Below are 10,697 nucleotides of genomic sequence, written 5' to 3' on the forward strand. Positions count from 1 at the left end.
GTAGCAAAAGCAACCCAATCTCCTTGGATAGTGATGATGAAGAAACGTCTCGTCCCCCACCTACTCCGACAAATGTCCTTCCGTGTGGAAGAAAATCCACCTAGCAAAACATTATGTGCCTTTTTCGTCTAGCAAGAAAGGAAGTGGTTTTTATGTAAAATGTATTGAAATATAATGTAATTTGTCATCAAACCGCACTTTTTGGGTTTTGGTGTAAGCAACATCTTTACATAATATATAAGGTTTTCCATGTTGATCTCCAAAAAACTTTTTTTAAAATCTTCAATTTTAAAAACTTTTTTTAGTAATTCTGATTTAAAAAAAAGCTTTCGTAAAACTTTAATTTCAAAAACATTTTTTGAAAAACAGCGTTAGCAATAAAACCTTACACTTTATTTGAATAGAAGACCCTCACCAAAATTAATTAATTCAAAAGAGTGAAATAGAAACCCTTCCAAAATTGTGTACAGGAGTATACGAGTCAAAGTACAATTGCCTCCAAGCTTATAACTACCCTAACGACAGAAGTTCGAATACACTCAAGGTCTGGTTATGGCGACGGAAAATCGCGCTCAACCTCCATCTGTCGATTCGCTCTGCTACAACGTTTCGACCTTGCAGCAGCTCGCCCGTCAGGGCTCATGGCGATCTTTGATCGAGGCCATCTCGAAGGCCCGAAAGCTCTCCCGCTCGCAGTTCCCCCATGAGCAGCTAGTCCACCATGCTTATCTTGTCCTCTCCCACATGAAGCTCAGAAGCTATGGCAATGCCTCCATCGAGCTCGATGCCCTCGCAGATCTGGACAGCGTGAAGTACCATTACCAGCACTACCCGGACCTATACCCTAACAGAACAGGATCCATGGTGCCGTTTGTCCTCCGATGGCTTCACGCAGAGCTTCCCTACCGAATGGGTCAATCTACACTCACCATGGAGCGCCTTTATGCCCTTTATGATCGCTGCCAACAGCGCATAGATGGGCTCCAAGTGTCAGCTTCATCGGACAGATCTCAAGAGCCATCGGACAGATCTGCAGGTCCTACCACCATCGCCGCATCTGATGAGCACCATCAGAAGCCTGGAATAAATCAGAAATCTGTTTCATCCCCTAAAGCTATGGATTTGAACCATGTGGCTGGTTCAAACCCTAACCAAATTGGTATGTCTGTATTTTTTTCCCAAAAATGTTCATTTGTTTACATTGGCAAATGCTGTCAATGACCTGTTAGCCAGCATAGACAAGGATGCTGACATCTTGGCAGTCTCTTGCCATGACAAAGCATCATATCTCACATGAAAATTGCAACTGAGAGCGCGGGTCACAGGCCACACAGGCCATCCACACACAGTGTGGTTTCCCACACGAATTGCACGGCACCTGGTCTTAGGCCATCCTTACAGTGTGGTTGGATCTGGAGGTCGAGTTAGGGCAGTATATGTGATTAATGATGTTCACAGAATCTACACACGTCATCTTCATGCAATACACTTCAAACCATGCGGCTGCAAGAATTTAAACTCACAACCTTGTCAAACCATTAGGCTAAGGGATTGCAAGGATCTGAACTCCCAATTTTGTTCAATCTATTAGGCTAGGGCCATGCAGTCATTGTCTTCCCCATTCGTTTACATGATTTTTATGCCATCTCAGAGATACCTTGATCATGACTTAAGCATGAAAATGAGCTAGAATCAAATCTTTTCAACGTGCATCCTGTAACTTTTACAAATTCTATCCAATTGATTCTGTCTCATCTTCACCATGCCCAGCGTTTTGTATCTTTCCAGTTGATTCTGCTGCAATTTCACCATAGCTAGGCTCTGCATTTTTCAGGTGGTTCAGCTGATCTTCAAGAGCAAGCAACGGCACACTCTATTGAAGCACCGATTGGTAAGGATGGTGATGGAGAGGCAGAAGAAGAAAACATTGAAGTAGTGAAGCCTATTCCGGGGATTAATACAGTGGAGGGAGCAGCATTGAATAATGTTGATGTTGATGTTGATGTTCAGCCAGGTCAGGTGGAGCCAGATCCTGAGTTTGGAGACTTTGTTTCTGAAATGGGTGCTGCTATAGATGATCTGGAAAAACGTCCAGCCAAAGATGCTGACTGGACCTCTGCCTCTGCTACAAATGTTCTAAAACGCTGGCAGCACAGGCAAGAATTTGTCATCAGTTGTATTGTGAGTCACCACTTGAATCAAAGGGATTTCGTAGTGGTATTGAAATGGTTCAAGAAGCTCTTGAGGAAGCACCCTTCAGATCCATGGCTGCTCTCCAAGCTTGGGTATGTGCAATTGCAACTTGGGGACTTAACTGGTGCTAGCCACACATTTTCAGAGGTTGAAAAGATAATAAATAAAGCTACAGTGGGAAATTCATTGCAGTCATCATATCTGAAAGGGTTGATTTGTCAAAGCAAAGGTCTCCAACACATTGTACTCAAGCAGTACAGTGAAGCCATTAAAGAGTTTGATGCAGCTATTGCATTGAATCCGGTAGACATTATTTCTGCCAACAACAAGGCATTGTGCTACATGTATTCTAGGGATCTTATTGGATCAACCAAAGCACTGGAGAGTATTCTTGATAGAGCCCCCCTTGTTGCACTCAATGAGAGCTTGGTGCTAAATCTTTGCAGCATGTATGAGCTGGCTTTTGTCCACAATGTCCAGACAAAGAAGAATCTTAGTGATTGGATCCAACAAGTGGCACCAGGTGATTTTGATTTTAGCTGTACTCGCTTGTGAACTCCCTATTATTGGTAATGTGAATTTTCCTCCTCATAGGAAGCTATGGAAACCTATAATCGGTGTCATGAATTTTCTAGTGCATGTCTTTGTTTGCTGTGGTAAACCTCACCTTGAATCTGGCCAAGTAACCTCTACTCACTTTGATTGTGCAAAGCATGTGTTCATCCATGGGTTCAAGCCATGGCTGTGATGGTGTGTCGTGTCAGCTACAAGTGATTGTGTCAGCTACAAGTGATTATCTTTTGTTTTTTAGTAAGACTGTAAGTGTGAGTTTGGGATAGACGTAGCCTAGTAACTTCTACTCACTTTGAGTGCCTATTGCTGAGCTATGGATGCGTTCTATTCATAGGAATGTGTGGATATGTAGAGTCTCTGTTCTGTACAGGATGTAGCTACGGTTGATTGAGACTAGTTATGTGAGTCAGGTATGATTTACCATTTGTATATGTTGGGAGGGGTTATTGTGTGCCTTCTGCTGCATAGTACTTTAGTGCAATGATTGGCAGAAAGGAAACACCATACCTTTATCGGTTACAGGTGAGCCCACTGAGTTAAGGCATTGAGATATAAGCCCTCACTGTGAGCTTTACAAACAGAGGAAAGAAAGGTGTGGTGGTCTGAGTGTTTATTTTTGGGAATATATATATATATATATATATATATATATATATATATATGAGAGAGAGAGAGAGAGAGGACACATTACATGTAACACCTCAGGTGAGGCTGCCAGTCAGAACAAATTGCATCTTGATAAAACAAAGTATTAGGAGAAAGATGTTGGCTCAATCAGTGGGTTGAGCCAGCCAGTAAAAGACTCAAGGAAGGGGCTTTTTATCACATTGAAAGCCTACATGTAAAGCTTGGGTTTCATGGTGCAACTTCCAGACATGCAGTTCTGGGTCTGAGAATGTTCTCTTTTAAGATAAATGTAAAAGAGTATACCATCTTGAACAAAGACAAAGGTCATTTAGGACCCTTGCCATGGGCCAGAGGGGCAAGGTAGGAGATAAGGAGCACATGATTGAGACCCAATATCTACTCTCGCTTTGAGGCTGCAGTAGCAATAGTTTTCATCCAACTTCCAAGGTGTAATGAGGATTGCAGTTAAATAACTACTAAAGAGACAGCACTTAACCAATTCACACCACACAAATGAACACAATACACCACACTAGGGCCAAAATTGTCTGAAAAGGGTTTCTTTATTCCAATAAGTATTTTGCATACAAGGTATTGGGTGCCAACAAGCACCAAATTTCCAAATACAATATGAAACCCAAGAAAAGCAAGTTCACTAGCCCAAGCCACTTAGCAAGGGTAGAGAAATACACTGCCTAGCCACTTGGCAAGGGCAAACCACCACCCAAGGCCAAAACAAGGGAAGATATTAGCTGCACATCGAGCTTGTGTGGGTCTTGTAGGTAGGACCTAGTCTCACATAGGCTACTACATGGAGTTTGTAGGCCAAGTCTAGTCTCACACCAAGCAGGGTTGCACCTAGGGACAAGGATCCCCAGTCATCAACACCTCCAAGAGCCAGTAGCAACAAACAAGTCCTTCAAAGCATTTAGGTACAAGGGTTTTCGTCCACAGTAACAGGCATGTCGTACAGCAGCTGTAGGTGACCGTATTCAGCTTCAACAGCATGTAGGATTGGTACGTATGGATGGTTGTGAAAGAAAGTGAAGCAAATAGAAAACAAAGGTATAGGCCTAGGTACAAGACCTGTAAATGCTGGAAACTAATGTTTATTGTTGAAAACTGAGCACGAGGAAAGCCCGTAGGTGCTGTACAATGATAAGACACAAAAGCAACTGCTAATGACCTCAAGAGGATGCAGAGAAATGAGATAGAATGCGGGGAAAGGGGGACAACCCTTATATACTCTTCATGAGAGCTGGTTGGCCAGCTATAGCAGGCCGACAACTCCATAATAGCATAAAAATGCTATAAAGGCATAAAAAATAGGAAATAAATATGCATATGTAGGGCCTCATAACCAGTACAAGCATGATATATTCCAACACCTCCTCTTCAGCACCAGAGGGTCGGTCCAATACCAACACGCTGAAGTAAGAACTCCAAAAATAGCCGAAGTTCGTTTTCGAGGGGTCCTTTGGTTGATCAATGTTCTGTAAAACATATAAGACTGAAAAGGATCGACGAACACTAAACGAAGAAGAACACCACCTCCTCTCAAATCGGAAGAAAGAGGTACAAGTTACAGAATGGACACATCCAAAGCAGGTGATGTAGAAACATCACCGAGATCAATCTAGAAGAAGTTGTTCTCAAGAAAGGGAGCCACTGATAGCTCCAAGGAAAATGGTACCTCCTCTATATCTGCAACAAGTATCAGTACCGTAGTAGAAGACTCCTCTAAAGAAACAACTGTAAGTACTGGTGAAGTAGGAGAAGGTGACACCAAAATGCCTGGAGAAGGGCTAGGAACAACCACCAATAGAGGAGTCACTAGAGAAACCGCAAGGGTAGCAACTCCAAAATCCACCAAAGGTACGGTAGATGAAATTACTGTCTAGGGTAAAGATTCTCCAACAATAGGAGAAAGATGATCTTTAGATGATGAATCCTCCTCTAGAGAAGGAGAAAATGAAGTAACCTCTAGCACAAAAGGATCATAAGGGATAACTGAATCTGCCAGGGTTGAAGTCTGAACCAAAATAAACTCTAAAATAGTGAAAGTAACCACCAATGAGAATTCCATAGAACCCTCTGAAGATGCCTCCTCTGGAACATAAGAAGCATAATCCTCCTCTGAAAGCATATCTTGTAGCATACGAGGGGAACCCATAGAAATATTATCAACACCATGGAGAGGGTAGGCATGATTATCTGCAATGTTAACAGAGGAAGAGATCAGTGGATGATCCTAAACCTCATCTGATGTGACCCTAACCTCTATTGAAGAAGTCATGGCTGTGGTCACTAGAATTGTGTATTGTGGAGAGGGAGAAAGAGAATCTGAAATTGACAAGGGGGCCACTTTGGCCCTAGTTTCTTGATGTTGTGAGGCGATGGCGGAATCCGAATACCGCCTTTGAAGTTCAAGCCACAGCTGAGAGGTATCATAAGAAGCATATAAAAATTCCACCTGTATGGAAGGTGATAGATTGGATGATAACCATCCTGGCAGAAGCATCATAAACTTCCCGATAAACAGGATCCAATAACTGAGGAGAAGCAACAATGGCCCAAAGACAAGAAGCCTCCAAAGTTAACTGAGTCTAGTATGACCAAATCTGTTAGTTTGGTAGAAGTAAGGGGAGGGTTTCTAGAAGCCATCACCACCAAGAATCCAAACCTCCTCAAGAAAGACTAGAAGAAGGGTGGGTGGGAGATCCAAGCACTGGAAAAGAAACTGTAGAAGGAGCAGCAAGAGAGAAATCTCCTGAAGCCATGTCCTTTGACAAGAAACCTTCTCTTAAGAAAGGGTCTGAATTTTAAAAAAACAGTAAATGCTTCTCTCAAGCTATGCATAGCAAGAAGAAAGGGAGGGAGGGTGGCAAACTGAAAGGAGAGGAAGAAGGAAGATCTCTCCAAGCTGTAGATCCTTGTCCTTAGCACCTAGAAGAGGACTTTAGCAATCCAATCAATATAAAAATCAACAATCTTTGCTGCAAATTCAGAAATACAACAGTCCTAAGTGTCAGATGAAGAAAACTCAACAATCTTGAGGAAGCCTCTGCTCTCGGAAGAAAACCAGCACCTTCCACGCGGAAATCTACAAAAAATGTAGCAAACTGTCCAAGCCTCTGCTCCAAAATAGAAAACGCAACTCTCTTCTGTTCACAGGTCAGTGTTTTTCTCTAATACCATGAAAGAAAGTGAAGCAAATAGAAAACATAGGTGTATGCCTGTGTGAAAACAACATTTTTCCCAACCCTAAAAAGGGGATTTTATTGGGATTTATTGGTTTTATTTGAGATTTTTTGTGTCTTTGCTGCTAGCCGATAGCCTTTAGACTGGCTGACCAGCAGTCCCATAGACTATAGCTTTGCCTCATCACTTCACCATCGTACCACTTCTTGACCATATCAGGTACCATCTGCTGGCTGTTGTTGTTGTTGCTGCTATCGGCGCATACACCGTACCTGCTTTATCATCATTGCTTGTCAACCCCAGCACATAAGCATTTACTACTGGCCACATATTGGGACAACAGCCCACTCTCTACTACAGGCCACAGCTTGGGACAGTAGCCCGCTCTACTACAACATAGTACTTCAGTGTTTTACATCTGGCTACACTTTGGGACGGTAGCCCTCTTTGTGACATAGATCACATCAATGTTACATATCTGTTCATGGGACAATAGCCCTCTCTGCTCTACAGTAGAACATATTAGTGTTTCATCTTCAGCTCATGGGTCAGTAGCCCTCTCTGCTACATAGAGCACTTTAATGTTTTTCCTCAGCTCACACCATCAAGACAGCATCCCACTCTCTGCTACAGTACATGACATCATTGTTTTATCATCTCACCACTCTTTGCTACATTACACCATTGGGATGACAGCCCACTCTCTGCTTATCTTCACCATCGACACCACTCGGGAGGACAACAACCCTCTCTGTTCTTCACCACCCCTTAGGTATGCAGCACCCTTGTCACCAGAGCTTACACCCTTTAGGTCTTGCAACACCCTTGTCACCAGAGCTTGCACCCTTTAGGTCTTGCAACACCCTTGTCACTAGAGCTTGCACGACTACACCACTGGGGATGACAGCCCTCTCTGCTCTTCATCTACCACCTCAGGTACCGCAACACCCTTGTCACCAGAGCATGCATCACCTCATTTTCCACTGCCAGTACCACCTCGGAGTGCCTCTACATATCCACCGATGTCTGCCTTCGACACCGACCACCTCACATAGTGCCTTTGCCTCACATCGACGCGAGCCTTCATCACTGACCATGCTTCAGCCCTAGCATCGTCTTTGCTTCTGCACTGGTCTTCTTCTACTTAGAGTCACCTCACATCAGAGGGATCTTGTACATATGTTCACTCACCATTATATATAGACTCACTCACCTATTTCATGCTGTGTTGTTTTGCTCTGATCTCTCACATGCCGCCTGGTCCTTTTGCCCTCACAAGTCCCAGGTACAAGACCTATAAATGTTGGAAATTGATGTTTATTGTTGCTGAAAACTGAGCCTGAGGGAAGCCTATAGGTGCTGTACAATGATAAGAAGCAAAAGTAGCGGGGCGACTGATGACCTCAAGAGGATGTAGAGAAATGAAATAGAATGAGGGGAAAGGGGGACAACCCTTATATACTCCTCATGAGAGTTGGTCGGCCAACTGTAGTAGCAGGTTGACAGCTCCATAATAGCATAAAAATGCTATAAAAGACATTCAAAATGGAAAAAATGCCTAAATAAATATGCATATGTAGGGCCTCATAAATGGCCAGTACAAGCATGAAAATGATGATGTAGACCATCTGGAGATGATATATTCCAATAGGTTGTACACTTGTCAAAAGCAAGGAGCCCTGAAAAGGCCGTACAACTGTATATCAGGAGCGATTGTTGCAGGAGTTGGCCGTAGAGAATGTGTACCAGAAGAGTGTGCGGATGCTGGTTATAGTCTAGGAGGGCAATGCTAGAAAGAGGGTGGAGTAGGTGGCCATGCATGGAATGGCCTGCCAAGTGTTGGGCGCCCCACCATGGTGCTCGCACTTATAGAAAAGTAACTTAGGGGACCCCTCATGGACCATAGAAGGGCTACTTGGCTCTTTTGAGTGTAAAGGTTGCCCAAAGTGCTCCAATGCTAGCTGTCCATACATTTTTTTCCCCCAACTAGCCTTAGGCCCAAGATCCTCCCATAGATATTGTTTTGCACCGCCCGTAAGCACCTAGTGGGGTTTTGAACCCGGGACCTCCTAGTCCTAGACAAACACCTTCACCACTTGAGCTATCACCTCATTGGTGCTTGGTGTCCATACTTATGATGTTGACACTCACTTCTTAACGAGTGTGAACACATAAGGCTTAAAGATTTGTCCAAGTCCCAAACATGGCTTCTTGTTTGAATTTTGGCACCACTTGAGAGCCCTACAAAAATGCCAACCACTAGTCAATCGACATGGGAACTCACATGGTCTTGTAGGCCATAGTTTTGGGTGTATCCGGCACTACAGGACTGAACCCCATGATATCTCATGCAGTACACAAAGAAAAGGCATTCTTCTAGCAAAAGCATACATGAGCTATGCATATGCATGTGTAATTGGGAAATCTACCATTCATAGATCTTGTACTTGATCGTACAATTGTATAGTCTACAATTCACACAAGCCAAGGATGTCAAGAACAAATGGTGACACAAGGCAAGAAGATAAAGCAGAATGGTTCTAGGTTGAGAGGGCCAATTACAAAAAGCTTGCCCATTTTATATTTCCCACATCCTCCTATTACACTCTATTGGCCTCATATTTGTCACACCCTTCTTCTCACACTCGTATTTCTCACAGCTTCCCATTGCCCATATTTACTTATTTGCCATACTTTGCTTATTATGCTTTTTTTTTCCACTATCTTTCATTTTTCATACCCTCTATATTGCATCCACCCAACTAGCCAAGAAAAAACAAAACCACCATAACAAAGTGAGTAGAAAGGCCATATTATAAACACCCTAACTTAGAGCACCATAAATATTCTCCAACTTAGGGCACCATAACGAAGTTGTAGAGAACTCGAGTAGGCGACGGTTACCAAAACGGCCATGTGCCACTGCTCACCCCATCACCTTTGATCTTATGGGCGAGTAGCCGGCCTGCTCTAGCGGCGACCATTCCTCACCAAATTGTTTATTTGGGAGACCTATTGCAACGTGTCACACGCATTGAGGATCAGCCCTGACTACCTCCCAATTCGTCGAAGCATCTTTCATGAAGAGTATCAAAAGAACCCAAAGATAAAGTTCAACTTTCATGAAGAGTATCAAAAGAACCCAAAGATAAAGTTCAACTTTCCATGGTTTGTCCCCATGTCCGCACAGCATCCCTGCAAGCATTGAAGAGAATATGGTCCGACACTTCCATGAGTTCACCCACCGTCCCCTACGACTAGGTCCCCGACCTAGCCGCCCGTGATCACGACCATTCGGTTCTTCAATCTTATCATCATGCTGCTGGAGTCATTTTGGGACTGGGACCATTACTTTGAAGGTGCCTAAGGTCTCACTTTTGACATCAATAAAGGGCCCACTATCAAGTAGCTCTTCGTCTACTATAAGTGAATTATTAGGATGCTCGCTTGGCAACTTCAAACTTTTAAAGACATGATGGAGACCACTTTTTGGACCAGCTACTACCGGGTCTTCAATTGAGCCCCTCCTACTCCTACCTTGCACGTCGAGATTTCATCCACACCTACTCCATCTATTATAGATAGATTCGGCTAGTTTCGAGATGGACTTGCTATAGGGAGGGGGGTGTGTTAACCACTCCGGTTAACATGACCTTTCACGTGGCTACTACACCCCTTTTATAACTTATCTTTTTGTAACCGTGCAATGCACAGATTGTATATGAGACATGGGATGGCTGAGCTTACGGCATGTGTAATGCCAGTCATGAACTAGTAAAACTAGGAAGACTAGTTTTACTAATTAATGTACATAGAACTAGTAAAACTAGGAAGACTAGTTTTGGGCCCCCACTTGTAATTGGGTGGGTGGACATTGTAAATATGAGCTCATGTATATGATATATTTTATAAAATATGAAAAGGGACATCCTATTTGTCTCACTTGAGTTTTCCTTCTTTCTCACTTTCTCTCATTGGAGCTTATGGTTGGTTGGTTGCTTGCGTGTTTGCTTGCTTGCTTTGATTGTTGGTGTATGTGAGTAGGGATGGTAATGCTCTCCTCTCTCTCCTTCTCTACCTTCTCTTTGCTATCTGTGATGTCT

At 43.3% G+C, this 10,697-nt stretch overlaps 1 protein-coding gene across 1 annotated transcript; it reads left to right on the plus strand.

The window, feature by feature from the left end:
* The first annotated feature begins 483 nt into the window (after positions 1 to 483).
* LOC147615638 (Tetratricopeptide repeat (TPR)-like superfamily protein) lies at positions 484 to 2,804 on the plus strand. Its single transcript, XM_086778167.1, has 2 exons — positions 484 to 1,159; positions 1,835 to 2,804. Exons 1-2 carry the CDS (start codon positions 553 to 555, stop codon positions 2,746 to 2,748), a joined length of 1,521 nt encoding a protein of 506 aa, XP_086634293.1. The 5' UTR covers positions 484 to 552; the 3' UTR covers positions 2,749 to 2,804.
* The last annotated feature ends 7,893 nt before the right edge of the window (positions 2,805 to 10,697 follow it).

This window comes from Cibotium barometz, chromosome 39, assembly GCF_041138505.1.
Source record: "Cibotium barometz isolate CiBa-2024 chromosome 39, ASM4113850v1, whole genome shotgun sequence".
Taxonomy (NCBI): Eukaryota; Viridiplantae; Streptophyta; class Polypodiopsida; order Cyatheales; family Cibotiaceae; genus Cibotium; species Cibotium barometz.